The sequence below is a fragment of the Antechinus flavipes genome, chromosome 4 (assembly GCF_016432865.1).
Source record: "Antechinus flavipes isolate AdamAnt ecotype Samford, QLD, Australia chromosome 4, AdamAnt_v2, whole genome shotgun sequence".
Lineage (NCBI taxonomy): Eukaryota > Metazoa > Chordata > Mammalia > Dasyuromorphia > Dasyuridae > Antechinus > Antechinus flavipes.
The window spans coordinates 198158918-198182123 of NC_067401.1; the positions used below are offsets into that span (position 1 = coordinate 198158918).

Here is a 23206-nt window from a genome sequence, read left to right on the forward strand (position 1 = left end):
TGAGTGGCTAATGATATCTTAATATCCAATTGCCTTTTTCAGTTTTCTTACTTCTCTGCAGCTTAGATTTATATTTGGCCAATTCTCGGACAACTCAGATGATACCTTTTATAGGAAATCCCCCTAGTAGTTAGAGCTTTCTTCCTTCTCTCATAATCTTATATTTAGTCTAATTGCTGTCTTGCTGTTTCCCAGTAGCATATAAGTTCCTTGAAAACCAAAGCTTTTTTTCCCTTCTTTTTTCCCCCCTGAACTCTAGTATAATGCTGTACAGGTAGCCATTTCCTTTTTATATATATATATATATATATATATATATATATATATATATATATATATATATATATATATATATATATATATATATAGAAAAATGGCACATGTTTAACATGTATTGGTTTACTTGCAATTTAGGGGAGTAGAAGGAGAAAAAATTTCAGAAAACAAGGTTTTGCAAGGTGAATATTGAAAATTATGCTTATGTTTTAAAAATAAAAAGCTTTTTAAAAAAGAAAATTAAAAAAACATTATGTGATGATCAACTCTTATGGGTATGGCCCTTTTCTCATCAATAAGGTGATTCAGGCCATTTCCAGTGGACACGTGATGTGAAGGGAACTATATCTGCATCCAGAGGGAGGACTGTGGGGACTGAATATGGATTGCAACATAGTATTTTTATGTTTTTTTGTTGTTTGCTTGCTTTTTTTCCCCCCTCTTTTTCTGATTTTTCTTGTGCAGCATGATAGATGTAGAAGTTTGTGTAGAGAGATTGTACACATTTAATATGAGAGGATGAGGGAAAAGGAAGGAGAACGTTTGGAAGATAGGGTTTCGCAGGGGTGAATGTTGAGAACTATCTTTGCATATATTTTGAAGGTAATAAGCTATTATTAAAAATTAATTAATTAAAATCATACTAATTAACCCAGTAATTCCAATGTCAGGAGTCTAGTCTAAAAATATTATGAAAATAAACATTAAAAACTATCTGTTCAAAAATTAAAAACAAAAAGTAAAAACCCTTATTCCTTTTACAAAGAAGAAAAATAAAAAGGAGGTCTATAAAACTTGTGTTTTTACAAGACAGCATAGGTAGTAAGGTGGTATTTGAATCTGAGGTTTTTCCAGTTCATATCCAGTGATGATATTCTTATCATGATTCTTTGCAGTGCAGAGGTGGTCATATAATTCTGTAACACCTTTCTGTGTTCAAATATTTTAACTATGCAAAAAAAAAAAAAAATAACAAAAATACTTGTGACCTCTCTTTGAAATCCCAGGAACCCTTCATTAAAAAGTGTTAAATTCATTGGAAGAGAGAGGATGAATTCATTTTCATTACTGATAAATTATTTGAAAACTGCTAATAAGCATCAACACTGAAATAACAAATTATTTTTGAAAACTCAGTCAAACAGCACAAGAGTGTTTAATATGTGATTCTGAATGCACTACTCTTATTTTACCTTTGTTAAGAAAATGGAAAAATGTATATTTTAATGAGGTGAATATAATAGCATCCTTGTTCCCAGAATAATAATATCATTTAAACTCAAAGTCTACTGGGTATATTCTTCTTTGCATCTACTTTTTTTCATTTTTTCATTCTGTCTCTTCAAATAATTTTCAATAATACTTAAAATTCTTCATATCTGAATCTTACAACATTGTTTTATCCGTTGTATTTATATAGAAAATCTTAGAATCTTAGTGCAATTTTTTTTAATAATTATAACTTTTTATTGACAGAACCCATGCCTGGGTAATTTTTTTATCTCTTGCACTCACTTCTGTCCTGACTTTTCCTCTCCCTCCCTCCATCCCCTCCTCCAGATGACAAGCAGTCCTATACATGTTAAATATGGCACAGTATATCTGAGATACAATATATGTGAGCAGAACCAAACAGTTCTCTTGTTGCACAGGAAGAATTGGATTCAGAAGGTAAAAATAACCCGGGAAGAAAAGCCAAAATGCAAACAGGTTACATTCATTTCCCAGTGTTCTTTCTTTGGGTGTAGCTGCTTCTGTCCATCATTGATCAACTGAAACTGAATTAGATCTTTTCTTTATCAAAGAAATCCACTTCCATCAGAATATATCATCATACAGTATCATTGTTGGAGTATATAATGATCTCCTGGTTCTGCTCATTTTACTTAGCATCAGTTCATGTAAGTCTTTCCAAGCCTCACTGTATTCATTCTGCTGGTCATTTCTTATAGAACAATAATATTCTATAACATTTATATACCACAATTTATTCAGCCATCCTCCAATTGATGGGCATCCATCCATTTTCCAGTTTCTAGCCCCTACAAACAGGGCTGCCACAAACATTTTGGCACATACAGGTCCCTTTCTCTTCTTTAGTATCTCTTTGCCATATAAGCCCAGAAGTAACACTGCTGGATCAAAGGATATGCACAGTCTGATAACTTTTTGGGCATAATTCCGATTGCTCTCCAGAATGGTTGGATTCGGTCACAGCTCCACCAACAATGCATCAGTGTCCCAGTTTTCCTGCATCCCCTCCAACATTCATCCATATCTTTTCCTGTCACTCTAGCCAATCTGACAGGTGTGTAATGGTATCTCAGAGTTGTCTTAATTTGCATTTCTCTGATCAATAGTGATTTGGAACACGCTTTCATATGAGTGGAAATAGTTTCAATTTCTTCATCTGAAGATTGTCTGTCCATATCCTTTGACTGTTTATCAATTAGAGAATGGCTTGATTTCTTATAAATTAGAGTCAGTTCTCTATATATTTTGGAAATGAGGCCTTTATCAGAACCTTTAACTGTGAAAATGTTTTCCCAGTTTGTTGCTTCCCTTCCAATCTTGTTTGCATTAGTTTTGTTTGTACAAAGACTTTTTAACTTGATGTAATCAAAATTTTCTATTGTGTGATCAATAATGATCTCTAGTTCATCTTTGGTCACAAATTTCTTCCTCCACAAGTCTTAGTGCAATTTAACATGGTTACAAGATAAAATTGCACTAGTAGACTTTTGAGACAGCCTACGTATTATGATTTAATTAATCACCTACTATATTCCAGACACCATGCTAAGTGCTAGGGATACAAAGAGGCAAAAGAACTCTTGTCCTCAAGGACCTTGCAGTCTAATGCATCACATTAGATACATAGTTGTGTTTTTTTCTCTCAACTTTTAGCTGTTTATTTCAAATAATGCCATTATGAATATTTTTTAACAGATGTATCTTTTTTTCCTACATGTACTTCTTTAAGATATAAAGTTATTAGGACCATTGCTTCAAGAGATATAAATAATTTGGTAATTTTTAATGTATAATTCTAAAATAGTCCAGATCAACCTTCTGCCAACAGTGCATTAATATAATTGTTCCCCAAAGTATCACCAATATAAAGTTTTTCTTTCTTTTGTCATCTTTCCCAGTTTTATGACTCCAAAGTGATATTTCCTACTAATTTTAATATACATATATTGGGATTCATAATTTAGAAAAACTTTTCAGATGATAGTTGTTTTTCCTTGTGAAAACTGCCTCCTTTAACCACTCAACTATTGAGGAGTGAAACTAAAATCTTACATAATTGTATCAATTCTCTTTAAATTTCTGGTGCTGAACTGTTAAAAAGATTTGGGAATAGGGGCTGGGTCAGAGAGAAGTGATGGTCCAAATCTCTGATTTCAGTGTTGTAGCATAATACCTAGTAAACGGAGTCCTTCTGACACTGATCGGCAGTTCTACAATTTATATTCTTGAGAGCTTTTGGGGGAACTGATGACAGGTTAAGTAACTTGTTCAAGGTCACACAGGCATTGAATCTTGCCTTTCCCCTCTATACCACATTGCTTCTCATCAAATGTTTAAAGTTTTTTTTCCCTAGTCAGTAGTTATTATTTTAGCTACATTGTTTTAACGATGCAAAAGCTCTTTTATGTAATTGTAATATCTTTTATTTATTCATTCATTTATTTGTTCTTTTTCACTACTAATCAAGAATTTTTCTCCTATCTAGTTATAAAAAATAAAATCTTCACTGGCTTTATGTAATAATAATCAGTCTAGGACAATTAGCTATTGTTATCTAGACATCTTTATGTATCTGAGTGATTGAATGAATGCTGGTATATACATTGCTAAGATCTCTTTGCAGAATATGGTAAATAATCAATAACTATTAATAATTTTTCAGTGTTGAAGACTTGAAACTGCATTCCTGACCTGGAAAACACACACACACACACACACACACACACACACACACACACACACACACACAGATTAATATAAGTTACAAATATTTGTCACAGTCATAGGAGTTTAGTTTGAAGAGACCTTAATAGCTCATTTTTATTGTACTTAAGTTCTTAAAACATTTTATATTTCATGTGATTTGATCTTAAAGGTCTCATTTAGTCTTTTTTCCTCTTTACTCCCCCCTTTCTATCATCTCTCCTCCCACTATCCACAACTTCTCCATTATAATAGAGATCTAGTTAGCAGAATCTGTATTGATCTTTTGAGTCCGATTTTGGTGTCCTTTCTGCTCACAATTTTTGCCATCTGTGGTTTAGATACTATTTTATGAGAAATTTGTTCCTTTAGGAACAGAAAAGTGTCTTGGGTGCATATATATCATGGGGTCATGATGGTAACTGCCATTTGAAGTTTTCTTTACTTTTGATTTTTTTATTTTTGATCTAAAGAAGAAACCTTTTTGAAGAGATGGTCGTGGAAAGACAAGATGGGAGAGTATATGAAGATATGAAGGAGGAAAAGTATGACTCAGACATAAGACATTATGTACATTACATAAGACAAGCATGTACATTAACTTGGGTTTGATGCTGGGTGGGTTGAGAGACTTTAAGGAGGATAAGTGAAGGAATTCATTGGAGTGGGAAGAAATGAGGACTTTAAGGTAGTGGAAAGTTTATGTTGTAATAACAATTAAGAGAAAAAATGCAATAACAGAAAGAGTCAGGAAAGAGTTGAGTTGAAGCTCTGCCTCTGACACACATTAATTGGGTGATCACTTTGTAATGGTGGATAAATTGACTTCTTAGTTCTTCAGGCAACTTTCTAGCCTTAACTCTAGAAAGAAATTGCTGACCTGTATTAGTGGAAGGGAGCTTCTGTAGTGGGATATCCAGTACTATCAAAATATTGTATCCCTTCAAACCCTTTAAAACTTTGTTAAAACTTTGCAATATAGGCTTGTGTGTTGGTATCTTAGTTGTTTTCTTCAGTGGAAAAATTATTCAACTGCAAGATATTGTGTAGTACAAACAGCTTCCCAGGGTTCTTTACATCTAGACTCTTGAATTATTTTGAGGTATGGAAAGTAAGGGAAGAAGCAGACTTAAGTTGATTAAATTTGCCTAAAATTCCTGTTGCTGGAAAGGTACTTTAAATAATAGAATATCTTTCTTTTATGCCTTTGGGTTAAGAACTTGAGCACACCTGTGCCTAGCTTTGACTATAATCAGTCTCCAATATGATGACATTAATCAGTATGTTTCTAGCCCAAAATATGATGGAAAATAGATAAAATGGGTTTGAACTTTCTGATCCCTTCCCAACCTATCTTGGTTATGTTTTTCAGAGACTTTTTCCTCCCCTACCCATCCCTGCACACCTCCCAGCTCTTTGGCTTTTTCCTGTATTTGATCCTCTGGTGAAGTCATAATCAAAGCTGCCTTCAGATTTCATATTTAGCTGGAGGATGGGGATGGGGAGGGAGGCAGGGAAGGGGACCTAGTTCAAAAACTTTCTATCTTTTGAGTATATGGATACTTGCCTTCTGAAGAGTAGAGATTATCATCTCATGGTAACAGTGTTTTTTGATGCTCTTTAAAACTATCTTACCACAAAACAAAAGGCTAACACCCTTAAAGAACCAAAGACCTTTGTGTCCTATAGTCACATGTATGGTAGGAAGAGGCATCAGAAAACTTCAGCCCTTTGAATTCATTGAGTTAGGACATCATATGTCCCAGCTGTCCAATAGTATCCACAGACAGCAGAATCAGTGTCTATCTAGCTAATTAATAGAAATTGAGAAGCACTACAGGTATCCTCTACTAATGTTTTCTGACCCTAGCAAAGGAAGAACAGATTGTAGGGCTTAGCAGGCAGCAAGAGTTAGAAGCTATTATTGCCATGTTGTGATTTCAGTAGAAAGACACTTTCGAACTCCCTGGAAAGCATACCAATATATTTATTAGCAAGATAATTTCCGGGGAAAAAAGGATGCCTTTCCTCCATCCTCCATCCCTCTAGGGGGAAAAATGATTAATGTTTAAAGTAACACTGTCTAACGGGTTGAGAACAACTGACCTTTAAAATAGTTGTTATCTAGGACATAGCATCTTAGGTCCAATTACCAATATTTGAAGCCAAACCTATCACCATTATCATCTGTTTAATGAAAAGAGACAACCTGTTCCATAAAGTGTTCAAGCTTCTCCCATTCCAAAGATATGTGTTTTTCTTGTCTATATCATGTCAGTTAACAAACATATTGTTCCTAGATTAAAATATGTTCATTTGGAGACATTAGGAAGACATTGAAGTGGAAGCCAGAGGAAAATCATTGCTATTTGACAAAAATTAAAAATTAAAAAATGGATAATGAGAATTCTTCCCTAAAGAATTTCATAACAGAGTGTAAAATGCCAAGAAGGCTATGAATCTAAGCACTGCATATATTTTGTAAACCAAGCAAGCATAGGGATACAGAACAGAAAGAAAATGCCTATAAAACAGAATTTTTGAAGTCTTATCAGTTTTTTCAGTGAGTGTGTCATTTTCTTCATGGACAGAGGTTTTAACAGCTTAAGCTTCTTTTAAATGGTCTGAGGAGAGACAGCAGTGATGTGTGAGGGTTCATTAATTATTGCTCTTACTGATGTTTGCACAGGCAGTCGGGATCATAAATGTCAATCTGTCAAGAGACTGTGATAGGTTCTAAAAAAACTGATTGAGCGCCTCAAAAGCTGTCATCGAGCCCAAGATTAAACAGATTCATCTTTCTTTCTTAGAAATAAGGAGAGAGACGCAGGGGGAAGGGCATAGAGAAGGGTTTTCTTTTCTTTGTTGCCATTTGGCTTCTCCCCACTCATTTTTTGAATTGTGAGTGCAGACTTGTACAGAAGGCTAACAGCCCACCCGAGATGTCAGGCAAGCCACAGCAGTGGTTAGCAGCCCCAGGTGTATGCAGGCTGCCAACTCCAACACTGACAGGAGATTAAGAGAGATTGAGATTCAATTCTGACAGGCCTGACACAATTTATTTGGGAATTTGGGAGAGAAAACATGAGTAATAAAGACAAGAACAGCGACAGTAAAGAACAAATATAAATTTCTATTGAAGACAAAACAGAATTTTAAAGGAAGTAACTATTGCATTCACACAAGGTAATTAAACTTGTTTCCAAATTGTGGACCTTTGAACATTTTTCTGAGTTTGACTAGGAAATTATATTTAGAAAAATCTTTTCTTTCAAAAGAATACATTTTTTAAAACTATATTTGTCTATTGCCAGTTTTAAGAGAAATTGCATTCAAGATATGATGTTGACTAGGTAGTGGAAAAAATCATAAATAGGTCAAGACTGTTTTTCTTTTTATCATGTCACTATATTACTATGAGGATTTGATATCTTGTCTTTCCCACTCAGTAAATAAAGAGGAAGATGGATGACCATCTAGGTTAGTTTATTTTGGTATGGGATCTGAACAATTTTGTAAGTTGGTGATTTCATTAATGGCACCAGTCTCTCCACATACAGATATTATGTGTTTTCTGGCCAGCTTTTTTTTTTTTAATCTACAAAAAGACATTTGGGAATTAGCTATATTAGATCTCTGAAAATCTCTGTAATTAGAAAACACTCATAATTCCTGATTTTTGAAAAAAAATTTAGCCTTTTTCTTCAAAGCTTTTCATGGCTAATGAGCTTGCTATCAAGACTTATTCCTTCCAACACTTAGAGCTATATAAAAGAGACTGCAGTTCACCTTCTTTTCTCTGTGTATATATTTCACTATTACAAGTACACATTCTGTTAGTAGGTGATCATTCCTCTCTCCCCATTTTGTTGTTCAAGTAATTAATAGTAACCATGGTGGCATTTGTGAGTAAAAATTCAAAGCCCTCTAAATTTATTCCAGTGTGACAAAGGAAGACAACGATTTCTTTAGTTTTCTCCAAAGAAAATGATAGTTCATATCTTTAATATTATCTAGTTTTATTTTGTGGTTTGTTTTTTGACTTTTCCATCTTTTAGATTAGTCATTTGGTAATTGGCATTAAATTTATAATTGAATCATTTAACCCATTATTATGCAATTAGAAGCCCATATGCTGGACATTTGTTTCTCTCATTTAGGCAATCTACCCTATGGCATATAGTGTCATTAATTAGCAGAGGAGATGTGAATTTCTTTTGCAAGCATAATTTCATTAATTTCTAGTTATTAAAACATTGTTGAATGATGTGCCAAAGAGTGGTTTACTTTTCTGGAAAGTTATCTGTGATATAGTCACCTTTAATAGGTAGTATGTAAAGTATGTTTTTACAAAATTTATATAAATCATTTATCTTTATATAAATCTATTATCTATTTATCTATATAAATCATTTATCTTTCTATATGTAGTAGGGGGCATTAGAGGCCCCTTAGCATTCAGTTCATAGAACATCTACTAAATGAAAGTATTCCATAATAGCAATCTTGTAATAGGCCTGTGTTCACCCCCTTCACTTTTTCCCCCTCCCAAAAAAATTTCTCTAAAATTTAACAAGTGAAATGCTACTTCAATTAATTATACATTATTTGTTTTGTTGTCAAAATTTTCAACATCTACTTTTCATATGCTTGAAAACCATAATGTGCTAGCCTTCGGTTTCAGGCTTAGCTTTAAATTGTCAGGATTGTGAGGTTCAGTTTTAAGGCCTGTTTGGAGGACAATTAGTTCAGCTGGAAATCTGAAAATGGGAAATGCCCATTTGAAGGTCTGTTTGGTGCTGGATTAATTGGGTAAAACTTAAGAGTAAATGTCCAGTAGTCTCTGTACTACTTATGAACTAAAAATGGAAAAATTCAGCATAAAATGCACATCATCATATTTCTGGTATGTTAGATAATGGTTCAAAAATGGCTCATTTATCAGTGGGGAGTCTCGCGAAGAGGCAGCATTCAATGCCAAAGTAGCAGGTAATTTTAAAGTACGAATGCTCAAACACAAAACATTAATTATATACAATAAGATTATTTTCTGTTTTATATCGTTTCCCAGAGGGTAACTATCTTGTTTACTTAAAAAGAGAAAATTGTTTTAGCTTAATTTGGGGGAGGAGGGGATTAAATAATTCTGGAGTTTTAAGAAATCTCAAAGGCTGTGTAATTCAATTCCTACCAGAATTGGAAATCTTTTCAGCTTATCTCTCAAAAAGTCAAGTAACCTGTTGAGAAATCAACTCTTCTGTTAGCTAAATATTCTTTGTTCCTTCAACCTTCCTCAAATGACAGTGATTCCCAGTTGTCATATCTAAAATATGGTCTGACAAATGCAGAGTACAGTAAACTCTTTTTTTCCCCTTGTTCTAAAAATCATGACCATCTTCATTATGTTAAGATGCATATACATTGAAAATAATAAACTTATACTAAAATCCCTCAGGGTGTTTCTCACATAATCTGCTAGCTAGCCACATTTTTTCTTTACTATACTTAATATAACTGATTTCCTAGCCTTCATCATTCATCACGTCTCTTAGGACATGAAGGTGATTAGATAGCACATTGGGTAATTTGAGGGATGTTTATGGAGCCACTACTTTTGAAAACAAACTTTGAATCTGAAATATATGCATGATCAGGGATTTCCCTTAATTCTACTGTCTAATATGACTAAAGAGGCTTCTAGTTTGAACACGTCCATTTCCTTCCCCCTTTCCAAGTGCTATGCATGCTGGCCTCCTCAAAATAACAGCATTATATTGGAAGGGTTCCATTATTTTTTCTTCCTTCCCCCATTTCTCCATCTTATTCAGGCACTGCCGCTGTACCCACCCCCAAGTCCTATGCGAATAATTATAGTGTTCTCCAGATTAGATCTTCATCTCAAAACACATTTTTCCTTACTTTCTTTTCTCTATAATTTATCCGTCTATTTTAAGAAAGCATATCTAAATAAGGTTATTAATACAAATGGCACCATTGCTGGTCTATGAAAAAAGGCCCCCTGGAGAGCAATGTTGGATATACACGGAGAATTCTGTTTGGCTGGCTGCTCTGTAATCATTTACATTTAAATTGTTGTCCTCAGAGGAAGGGAGGGAGGAACTATAAGAGGCTTGTAAGGTAGGCTGCCTATCCCACCACATCAACAGTTAGGCATCCTTGCTTGGGCCTTGGGCAGCTCCTTTAGCGAGTCAGGACAGAGACTGAACTTGCTTTCAGTTGTTTTCTTCAGAAACCTGGATTGTGGGTTTGTATTGAGGGGGAAATATCATGTATTACAAAAGGAACTAAATGAGATTTGGGGGGGAGGGGGTGGTAGTTTATAAATGCTGAGAATGGTATGTCTTATATATCAAAGCCAGGTACTAGAGGGCCTGAAAGCTGTTCATACAATATAGTCAGCATAGTGAGTCTTGGAGAAGGTTCTTGAGATATAAAGTTAATTACAAGTTTACTCAAAAAGAATTCAGAGAAAAACCTGTTAAACTATCTTCATGTAAGAAAATAATTAGGGTGGATGACTCACTAAAAGGAGACACTGAGTTGGACAAATGAGAAATTCTTACTAGAAAAGTTCTTAAACAGAATCCCCCCCCCTCCCCCCCGCTTTACATCTTCAGTGGGCAATATTGGCTTGTAAAATAAGTAGAGGTTTGCAGTAGGGGTTGTATAATTTAGTAATACGTACTACCTTTGCTTAAATGATGTGGGTGGTATTTGGAGCCTGCATGGTTAATGAATATTTTTGTATTTTAATTTGTTTAAGGCTAAAAAAAAAACCTGCCTAGTCTTCTTGTCAGTATTCTTCCATAGTTTTAACATCAGCTACTATTACTAGTGTCATGATACCAATGTCACTTTTTTGAAGCCATTTACTTTAGAATGTGAAACAAGTACATCTTCATTACTGAATATTTACTGATTTCAGGTTTATCAGAGCAACAGTAGTAGAATAAATGTAAAATTCCCAGTGAATATGAGGCATTAATACTAAATGCCTGCCATCATTTACCTATAGGTATTTGGAAGTAGAAACATCTGATTTAGCATTTTTTTAACCAAGAAAGAAAATGTACCGTCAAAAAAAAGGTTGTTCAGTCATGTTACACTCTTCATAATGACCCCATTTAGGTTTTCTGGGGGCAAAAATTCTAGGGTGACTTGCTGTTTCCTTCAACTCATTTTACAGAAAATGGAGGCAAAGAGGATTAAGTGACTTGCTCATGGTTACAAAGTGTGTGCGGTCAGATTTGAACTCAGGAATATGAGTCTTCTTGACTCCAGGCCCAACACTCTATGTGCCACCTAGTTGCCCAAGTCAGAAAAAGTAGCAAAAAGAAGCTAATGAAATAGAATTAAATAGTCGAAATACCTGAGGTTTAAATTAGTGCTGTGACGAGGCACTTCTTAAGTTTCTGTATTTTTGCCTATGTGATAAGAATGATAATACTTGTACTATTAACCTTACTTAGTGGTTGTGTGAGTGAAATGCTTTGTGAACACAGTAGACATGCTTTTTGGGTAGGATGATTAATGCTAAAATATTTCTAGGGTACCAGCAGTAATACAAGTGTAAAACCAAGACACTATGCTGGGGCTTTTGGTGTGCAGAGATGTGCCAAGGTATGGTTCCATTAGATCTTTAGAGCCAATTGAGTAGCCTGTAGCAAATATTGAAGGTTATATAAGGGGTTGGATTGGGGAAGAAGGAATTGTGTTCACCCCCTGCTATTATCCAGTAGCTTTCAGGTTTCCAGGTTTCATAAAGACTTGACTAATAATAAACTTTGTTTCAAGTTTTTAATCTTGAAACTTTATTTAGCCATCTTCTCCCCTACCTGAAAAAAGCCTAGAGATTTAAATTTGTCATGTGAGGTTGAGTAGCGAAGTTAAGATAAAATCAGAATCTTTTGTCATAAGACAAAACTTTGGATTCTGAATACAGCCTAAGATAAAAACCAAGTAGTACCTTAAATTTCTGACTCACTTCACTGGCCAAGGATTAACAATATATCCACATCTGTGTTCTGGGCAGATTCACAGTCTGAGAGTGAGGCTTCCCCAGTGAAGCGGCCAAGGCTACTGGACAGCAATGACCGACCTGAGGAAGCCGGCCGTTCTAAACAAAAGAGTCGGCGCCGCTGCTTCCAGTGCCAGACGAAACTCGAGTTGGTCCAGCAAGAACTGGGATCGTGTCGTTGTGGTGAGTATCCTTCTCCTTAAGTGGGAGGTAGGAGCCAAGGTTTTCTTGAGGGGTGAGTGTTTATCCCTTTACACTAAACAAACATAGATCCTGGAGGAGAAATGTTGCCGAGAGAGAGAGAGAGAGAGAGAGAGAGAGAGAGAGAGAGAGAGAGAGAGAGAACAAGAGCTAAGGCATCATCCTTGCTCTGCAGTGCAAGCCTTCCTTTTTTTTTTTTTTTTTTTTTAATTTTATTTTATAATAACTTTCTATTGACAGAATCCATGCCAGGGTAATTTTTTTACAACATTATCCCTTGCACTCGCTTCTGTTCCGATTTTTCCCCTCCCTCCCTCCACCCCCTAGATGCCCTAGATGGCAAGCAGTCCTATATATGTTAGATATGTTGCAGTATATCCTAGATACAATATATGTTTGCAGAACCGAACAGTTCTCTAGTACAAGCCTTCTGAACAAACTTTCCCCTCAATTCTACAATCCTGTCTAGAGAATAGGGCCACTGTTCAGCTTAACAGGTAGGAATCTCACAACTCTCTAAGTGTAAGTTCATGGTATCACTGTAGGACCTCCCTGCCTATGAGAACTCAAATTAAAAGATTTCTTTTCTCTTCCTGCAAAGTCCTGATCATTCCACATATAGAATACCGAGCTCACCAGAAGACTTTCTAATAGAAATTTTTCCTTTGTTGATTCCCTATTGTGGTTTGTCCTTAAGGTCTGTTTCTTATTGTCCTTACTATCCTTGTCTCACAATCACTATACTTCCCAAATTGAGTGCACTTTGAATAATGCCTCAGGCTGTCAGATTTACTTTAAAAAAAAAAAAAAAAGTTATTCAAACAAAGCCAAAGCCTGATGGAAACTATAGTAGGCCTAAAAAAAAAAAAAGACCATGTTAGAGGTCAATGAAGACCTTTAATAAAAATGAGAAATATGATTTCTAGCACTTAAAGTCCTATTCTTCATGCAGCTACGGAGCAATTTTTTTTTTTTTTTAGGTTATACGATTGCATTGATTAAAACCAAGGTGAAGATAATGAGCAGGTGTATCTGTTTAGGAGTTATTTTAAATTTTAGTGAATTGGCAGGTTTTCTCATTTGTCTGCAAGACTGGTTTAGAGGAATTTGGGGATTTTGTGCTTTGTTTTTAAAATTCAGTTTTACCTTCAATTTATAGAACACAAGTGACTTTAAATTTATGGTACTTAGCTATTGATAACTACTCTCGACTTTTCCCTGTTTCCTACACTTCTAGGTCTTCTTTCCTCTACCAGTATGAGGGAAATTAAGTCTGAGTGCTCTAATTTAGAAACATGCCAAAATAGTTGAGTGAATACTATCATTTATCCATAAATAGCAAATTAAATGAACTTGTGTTAAGGCCAGGTTTCTTAGTTTAAAAAGTCAATTTCTTCCCCAAATTACTTTAATCAAACTTTTTTTCTAAAAACATTAGTACCTTTTAATCACTCTTTGGAGTTGCTTGCCTAACATCAGAAATGTTTTTAAAATGTTCATGTGTTTTGGTAGAGTGTGTAACCACTCTAGTGTATAATGCCAACTTCTTATCATTGCTGCAAGAGAAACTTTTTGCCTGATCACAGCAGTACAAAACTTAGATTCATTCCTCCTCTCCTTCTGGCCACATGTATCATGTCACATAAGGACAAAAATCTGCTAGTTATAGTATTTTAGGCCAGCATAATATTTCACAGGGTCTGGTTTTATTTTCTGCTTTTAAAACTTCTGCTGTCCAGGCCAGAATTACAGATTAAAAGCCTCAGACCTATTCTGTGAGAAAATCAGCTTTAGCCTTTTCCTTCTCCCCTGTATAAGAGCATAATAGTGGTAACATCTGATAAGGTGACTCCTTTTTATAGCCTTCAGCAGAAAGCACCTCTCACTGTAAACTTGTAAAAAATTAAATTTTGATTAACAGTTCAACTTATATTACTTTAAAATAAATGCCAAAGGGACTAAGTGACTAGATGGTGTTTCTACTTATGTGTATTTGAGAGATGTTAGTTATAGGGGCATCTGTTCTGACTGAATTCTGTGTCTTCAAGAGAAACCTTGACTTCTTTGCCTAAGTAGCACTGTAAAAAAGGAATTGACCCCAACCTCTCCATAGAAACTTAACAAGGAAGAGAGAATATCAGTTCTCATTGTACTGCCCACTGTGCTTCCATATACCATCCTGAATCAGGCTCTTCAGCTGTAGCTTTGTATAAAATTTAAAAATTAAAAAGAAAAAGTCAATATAGGCTTGTATGCCTGGAGACTATATAAACAGAATTCAAAGTTACAAAGCCTCTACCTTCAAGGAATCATACATATCAAGTATAAAGAGCAGCATTAGTCAAGGGGTCAGTGGTCAGTGATAGTCAATAATATTCCGTAACATTCATATGCCACAATTTACCCAACCATTCTCCAATTGATGGGCATCCACTCAGTTTCCAGTTTCTGGCCACCACAAAGAGGGCTGCCACAAACAATCTTGCACATACAGGTCCCTTTCCCTTCTTTAAAGTCTCTTTGGAATATAAGCCCAGTAGTAACACTGCTGGATCAAAGGGTATGCACAGCTTGATAACTTTTTGAGCATAGTTCCAAATTGCTCCCCAGAATGGCTGGATGTATTCACAATTCCACCAACAATGTATCAGTGTCCCAGTTTTCCCACATCCCCTCCAACATTCCGCGTTATCTTTCCCTGTCATTCTAGCCAATCTGACAGGTGTGTAGTGATATCTCAGAGTTGCCTTAATTTGCATTTCTCTGATTAATAATGACTTGGAGCATCTTTTCATATGGCTAGAAATAGTTTCAATTTCTTTGTCTGAGAATTGTCTGTTCATATCCTTTGACCATTTATCAATTGGAGAATGGCTTGATTTCTTTTTTTTTGTTTTTCTTTTTTCTTTTTCTTTTCTTTTCTTTCTTTCTTTTTTTTTGCTATCTTCTTTTTTATTCATTCATTTATTTTTAATAACTTTTTATTGATAGAACTCATGCCAGGGTAATTTTTTACAGCATTAAACCTTGCACTCACTTCTGTTCCGATTTTTCCCCTCCCTTCCTCCACCTCCCTCCCCCAGATGGCAAGCAGTCCTTTACATGTTGAATAGGTTACAGTATATGCTAGATACAATATATGTGTGCAGAACCGAACAGTTTTCTTGTTGCACAGGGAGAATTGGATTCAGAAGGTATAAATAACCTGGGAAGAAAAACAAAAATGCAAGCAGTTTATATTCATTTCCCAGTGTTCTTTCTTTGGGTGTAACTGCTTCTGTCCATCCTTGATCAATTGAAACTGAATTAGCTCTCTTTATCGAAGAGATCCACTTCCGTCAGAATACATCCTCAAACAGTATCGTTGTTGACGTATAATGATCTCCTGGTTCTGCTCATTTCACTTAGCATCAGTTCATGTAAGTCTCACCAGTCCTCTCTGTATTCATCCTGCTGGTCATTTCTTACAGAACAATAATATTCCATAGCATTCATATACCACAATTTACTCAACCATTCTCCAATTGATGGGCATCCATTCATTTTCCAGCTTCTAGTCCCTACAAACAGGGCTGCCACAAAGATTCTGGCACATACAGTCCCTTTCCCTTCTTTAGTATCTCTTTGGGGTATAAGCCCAGTAGAAACATTGCTGGATCAAAGGGTGTGCACAGTTTGATAACTTTTTGAGCATAGTTCCAAATTGCTCTCCAGAATGGCTGGATGTGTTCACAATTCCACCAACAATGTATCAGTGTCCCTGTTTTCCCACATCCCCTCCAACATTGCGCATTATCTTTCCCTGTCATTCTAGCCAATCTGACAGGTGTGTAGTGATATCTCAGAGTTGCCTTAGTTTGCATTTTTCTGATTAATAATGACTTGGAGCATCTTTTCATATGGCTAGAAATAGTTTCAATTTCTTCATCTGAGAATTGTCTTTTCATATCCTTTGACCATTTATCAATTAGAGAATGGCTTGATTTCTTCAAATTTTATTTTTAAATGATCTGTCTTCTCTTCCTGTAATCTCCATCCCTACCACTCCACTTTGATAAAATAAGAAAAATCAAACCCTTTTACTATTACTTTTATTACTGAAATGCTCTAAGTGGGAAAGTAGGAAGCTTGGAACATGGTTCAAAAGCAGAAGCTGCCCAGATGAGATCCCACAGCTGCTAGCACATTCCATCCTCTCAAAATAGTTTGAGTTCATACTTTATATTTATATTTTAAATTTGGTGTCCCTTCCCCCTGTTCCTCAATGTCAGTCCTATTCCTCCACCCAGTTTAGAGACTGTTTTACAATTATTTTGGGGTTTTAAATACTTAGTGAAATGCCCAAAATTTGATGTTTGTTAATTAGTCATAAATATACACATATGTACATAATACACATAGAATCATAGATGTCCTTAGAGAACAAATAATCCAATCCCTCAAATTATTGATGAGGATATAAGCCCCAGAGGGGCAAAGTATTAGATTAGCATAATGAGGATTTAAAACTCCAAATTAAACCCTCTTTCCACTGTATAACACTATTCTCTAGTTTGAATCCTATGTCATTTATATCTCACACTTATGCTGTAGTGTCATTTATTCAGGTTTGGTTATTTGCTCTTGGTATCGGGATTCTGCAATAGTTCTGTGTCTAGCTATTGAATCCCTAAGGGATCTCATGACAGTTTTTCCAGACTTGGTCTCTGAATCTATGCTTTAGTTTTCACAAAAGAGGCTCCTTAAACAGCCTAATTAGCTCATTGAGGTACACATTATGTTGTCGTGTATCATCATTTCACCCGTTGCAGCTCTCCAACTGGTTTTGTCTATTGATTTAGAAATGTGTTCCTTGAACTTCCATATTAGAAACACAGGATTTTTCTTTACCCTCATACACCTGTATTTCTTAAGAATAACTGAATCCTTGATATTACACAGGATTGGCCATAGTGGATCAAACAAGGTGGATCATCAACTGTGCTCTTTTGCCTCTGGCAGTGATTAATACTATTCATCATTCTCAAGCAAACAAGAAAATCCACATTTCAGCACCAAACATTCTGGCAGTAACCTGATACTTTTCGTATCATATTAGATGTACATATTAGAGATAAGCGTATACTTTCAGGAGGGGCTACTTTGGCTGTGTCTATTATATTCTTATGTGGCTGTTCACCCTGACATATTATGGGAGTCTTGAATTCCTAGAGCTTTCACATCAAGATATTTTAAAAGTCTATATTCTTCGCAGATTCAAATGGGCTATTTGTGAAGTTCAGAAATAACAACTTTGTGACTGTTGTTTGGGGAGCTTGATTCTTCCACCAGAAGTAGAGGTGGGCTAGGTTTCAAAGCCAAGTTTCTAGGTATCAGGTTGCCTAGGGAAAGTTCAAAACATGAATTAGGCCACCAGCAGCAATATATTTTTGTTGTTTTTAAAAATCCTATTTGTTTTTTTATGTTATTTTAGTCGTATTTGATACTTTATCATCCTATTTGGTATTTTCTTGGCAAAGATACTGCAGTGGTTTGCAATTTCCTTCTTTAGTTCATTGTACAGATAAGGAAACTGAGGCAAACAAGATTAAGAAATTTTCCAGAGTAACACAACTAATAAGAATCTTAAGCTGGATTTGAAATCAGGAAGAAATGAATCTTCCTGACTCTAGGCCCAGGTATCCATTGTGCCACCTAGCTAGGTTTTTACTTTCCTTAAAAATCTCCAAGTCAATAGTGTTACTTGATTTTTCTTAAGAGAAGGTGATAACCTCAGGGAAAATATTGGACAATTTAGGGCAAACATTTAACACTTGGTATTATTTCTAAGGAGTGTTGTCATTGTGAAAATCAGTTTATTGATAATGTTGGTGTTATAGAGATACACTTCACTGTCCTGGAAGGTTTGGAGGAGAACATGGCCCAAGCTCCCCTGAATCCTTCGCCCTTTCAATTTACTATTGAAAAACTCTAGAAGTTGGTTTGAACTCAAAATATTTTTTCAACATAGGAAATTTTTTTTATGCATTCACAATCTTTTTCTTCCAATCCCTTTCCACTCTATACAGGTTATTAACTGCTGACAAGAAATTCATTTCTCATAAATAATGCTTGAGCCATTGCTATATAAATTGAATGTGTTATGAATTGTGATAGGCCTTTTTGTAGTGTTCTATGCCTAGAGCAGGAAGAACAGAGGATGTCATTTTCATTAATTTCTAATGAGGTGCCAATTAAAGGCAGGGAAAATGCTCCAAAGGGAAGAGTGGCCCAAGCTCCCCTGAATCCTTCGCCCTAGGGCTGTCATCCAAACACACTGCCAGTCAAGCCTTCTCTAAAAATTCCATTAAATTACAATCTCATCGAGAGCACACACAGACACATTCAGCTTCCCTTTGATCTTCAAAAGAGCAATTTGTAAGATGAGTTCTCAGCCTTCTCACACAGGAAACTGGGAGAGGTGATGGGAATTGTTAATTGCAAAGACACTCTGCAGGCTTCAGTGAGTAGGTGAAATTTTAAGATGAATTCTCATTGTCTGTCTCCCTGTAACTGGGTAACCTTTAAATCAACAATACTAAAGTAACACCCATTTCCTATGAAATCACTCCAGCTACCAATTAAACAAGGTATGTGGTGAGGCTAAGGTGTGATCTCCTATGTTGCATAAAAAATCCACAATTTGCCTTCTCAATAAGGAAAATAAAAACAAAAATGTGCTTATTTATTTTATTTTCTAATCAGACAAGAATGTTCCAAATCGAACAGTAAAACAAGAACACTCTAAAGTATATTGTACTACAATCTAGCTATTGTCACCAGAATTACCTGTGATTTTCTGCTGCAGTTGAACTGAGTCATGGGCTTTTTAATTCTGAAAGGGAATTGGGGTCACTAGAGATAGATTCTCCAGACAGAGCTTGGCTGGCATGGTAGCAGGACTTTTTAAATCCCAAAATACTACTTTTCTAAGCCACATAGTTAATTTAAAAACACCAACATGGGAGAAGGGAGCACATAAATTTTTACTTTTTTTTTTTAAACAGTGATTTAAAAGGTATGCTTCTCTTTCCTTTTAGGATTAGAAATATTTTACTAATCTCCAAAGCAATACAACTACTTTTTATGTTTTTAGAATAAATTTTACATTCACAATGAGAACCCCAGCTAATGAGTCTTCCCTGGGCCTTCTGGCTGGTAACATTCTGAATGATGACTTGGGAAAAGGATAGGTTGATTTTAGGTTCACATTTGAAGAATACACATTGAGCATGATTATCACTACTTACAAGATTGGAGGGAGTAAGTGGCGATGCCCCAGATTATTGAAGTGAAAAATCTCAGTTGGTACAAAAGCAAACCATTCTTGTTTATTCTGTCAGTTTGCAGCATGTTCACTTTATCTTAAACTAAACTTGCGGTAGAATGATTTGATTTTAAGAAATATTAGTGATGGATTGGTTTGAGTGAGTTGCAAAAATATTATAGCTCTATCCCCCTCTAACCCTAAAGGAAAAAGGAAAATCCTTTTTCTTTTTTTCTTTTCTTTTTTTTTTTTAAATTTATATTGTAGCTTTTTATTTACAAGATATATGCATGGGTAATTTTTCGCTATTAACCCTTGCAAAAACCTTCTGTTCCAACTTTTCCCCTCCTTCCCCCCACTGTCTCCCCCAGATGGCAGGTAAACCAATACATATTAAATATCTTAAAGTATATATTAAATACAGGATATGTATACATATCCATACAGTTATTTTGTTGCACAAGAAAAATCGGACTTAGAAATAAGGTAAAATTAACCGGAGAAGGAAGTCAAAAATGCAAGCAGACAATAACAGAAGGAGTGGAAATGCTGTGTTGTGGTTCACACTCATTTCCCAGAGTTCTTTCGCTGGGTGTAGCTGGTTCTCTTCATTATTGAACAAACGGAACTGATTTGGTTCATCTCGTTGTTGAAGAGAGTCATGTCTATCATAATTGATCATCATATAGTATTGTTGTTAAAGTGCATAATGATCTCCTGGTTCTGCTCATTTCACTCAGCATCAGTTCATGTAAGTAAGTCTGCATATTGCCAAAAAGTCCAACAGAAAAAGATAGAGAAATTCCATTTGAAATAACTATGGACAGTATAAAATACTTGGGAGGCTAATGATGTCACTGAGAGAAGAAGGCCCAGGACAGAGCCAGAACACTCAACTTTTTTTGAGACTTCTTCAGGAAAATTTTTTCATAATAACAGCTTTTTATTTTTGAAAGTATATGCAAGGATAGTTTCAACATTTACCTATGCAAAATCTTTGTGCTCCAAATTTTTCTCCCTATCTCCACCCCCTCCCCTAGACAGCAAGGAATCCAATATAGGTTAAATATGCATAATTCCTCTAAACATATTTTCACACAAGAAAAATCAGATCAAAAAGGGGGAAAAAATGAAAAAAGAAAAAAACAAGCAAACCAACAGTAGTGAAAAGCACTTAATAAATTCTAGTTGACTGACTGGAAATGGTGTAGAATAGATTTTATCAGCTCAAGAGACAGCAAATATACACAAGGTTAAGATTATGTCCATTATATTCTGTTGAAAACAGCTTGAAATGCTTAGCAAGAATATGCAGCAAACAAGCCTTTGGACTTGGTGTAAATTGATTTCTTATATGCAAAGGAGGATCAGAAAAATATCAAATTAACATTCCAGTGATAATTTGCCTCATATATTCAACAGCTCTCCCAGAAAGCCTATTGGTCCTTCCCTTGAGCTTTTTTTTTAAAGTTATTTTCGATTGATGAATTTTTCTCCATCATTCATTTCCCATATCCCATAGGAATAAGCTATGTTTCAAATATACCTGAGTGGAGAAAAGATCAAAAGTCATATAAAGATTTTTATTACAAATAAGTCTCTTAATATTCAGTTGATACATAAGCTATGCTTGTGTTTACTCTTACATCCTATAGAAACAATTTTTTCTTAGCAAGACCCAGTTTTGAGATTCTGCAATTACCTTCCTACAGTCTTGTTGACACTGTGAATTGGCTTACCAACATCTTTCTTCAGAGATAATATGAAGGCAAATTATATCCAACTTAACTTACCACAGATTTCAAATTAGGAAGGGCCAAATTTCAGTTCTGCAGTATTTCTGCAGTTAATACTTGTTTGTCATTTTTTTAAGTACATTTTTTTAATCTTTTGATTTATTACTTAGACTGTAAATTCTTGAAAGACAAATTCCCTCTGATTTTGTATTTTTTCTTCTTATAGCACTTAAATACAGTGTTTTAACATTGGTAACATTTTAACTGTCAACCTAGGAGAGAAGTTTGAGTTCAGAAAAATTGAAGTAAAAAACAGATGGATAGCTTGTTTTATTAATTAAAAAAATTCTTATAAAAACTTTACTAATTGATTTTGACTTTGGCAAAGGGATTAGTGGCCACATGACTAAAATAATGTACCTTTTTGAAGAGTCAGAAGACCAGAGAGGGTGGGGAGGTATAAAGACCCTAGTGGTTTACAGTAGCATTTCTGGAAGGTTTCTCTAGGAAACTTTATCATTATTTACTTATTTTTTACACTAGTCTTATCTGCCTTGCATTTTCATTGCTGTAGAAGAAAATCAAGTAAGATACATACGATCAGATAGGGATAGCATTTTATGTTTGATTTAGTTAAAATTATTGGATAGGCTTATGTCTTTAATTAAATCTTCTCTAGGAAGAGGGGATAGAGCTTACTAAAAAAGACTTTTTGAAAATCAAGGAACTTTGGCATCTTGGATACATTCTGGCCTTTATCATGGAGCCTTTAATTCCCCACTTATAAAAACCTATTATACTTTAAAGAGTTTTAAGATCTTTGAGGTTGAAATGACCTCAGAGGTGATCTAGTTCAACCTCCTTTCTAATAGAATCTTTTCTATTGTATTTCTGAGAGGTATTCATCTAGCATTTTTTTTTTTTTTTGGAATTACCTGTAAGTAAAACAGGGAGCTCAGTAACTACTGAGGGGGGAGCCCCATTGTATTTTTGGAAAATAATAGTAGTTAAGAATTTTTTCTCCTATTTGTGATTCTTTTGATTTGGGTATGTCAAATATCCTCCACTTTGTGGAGGTGAGCTTAGATTCTTTAAAGCCACATCCAACAGGTCTTCAATTATATATTATCTTTCCCTCTAATTTCTATTAATTAGCCCTAAGTTTCCCCTTGGAAAGCAAGCAAGAGGAGCCTTTTTCCTCTTCCACATAATTGTGGAAATCCTAGGAGATTGGGAATATTTTGTGTGTGTGTGTGTGTGTGTGTGTGTGTGACATATGTATGCATGCATATATATGTGATTCTTTTCTGCTTACTTTACTCTGTATCATTTCACTTAAGAGTCCTCAGTTTTTCTGAAGATTTTCTCTTACATTTTTTAAATAGCACAATGATACTCTTATTTTCAAATGCTATAATTTGCTTATCCATTCCCCAGTTGACAGGCACTCCTCTTTTGTCCCCCAAAATACTGCTAATTAAATGTTTGTGTACACATACCTTTGACTGATTTCTTTGAAGTATACCTAGTGTGGTATCACTAAATCAAAGGATATAAAAAAGTGATTTTTTTTTTTTAGTATGATTCTAAATTGCATTTCAGACTAATTGGACCCATTCGTAACTCTATTGATTTTGAATGAGTGTCTAGCTTCAGATTCTCTTCAACAATTATTTTCTTCCTTCTTTTCTT

At 35.0% G+C, this 23206-nt stretch overlaps 1 protein-coding gene across 4 annotated transcripts in view; it reads left to right on the plus strand.

The window, feature by feature from the left end:
* ZFAND3 (zinc finger AN1-type containing 3) overlaps positions 1 to 23206 on the plus strand; it is a 324385-nt gene that overhangs the window by 269553 nt on the left and 31626 nt on the right. For all 4 annotated transcript variants that reach the window (XM_051996857.1, XM_051996856.1, XM_051996855.1 and 1 more), the window contains one exon: positions 12287 to 12454. In XM_051996857.1, the coding sequence (XP_051852817.1) occupies positions 12287 to 12454 (168 nt within the window). The remainder of the gene's footprint in view (positions 1 to 12286; positions 12455 to 23206) is intronic.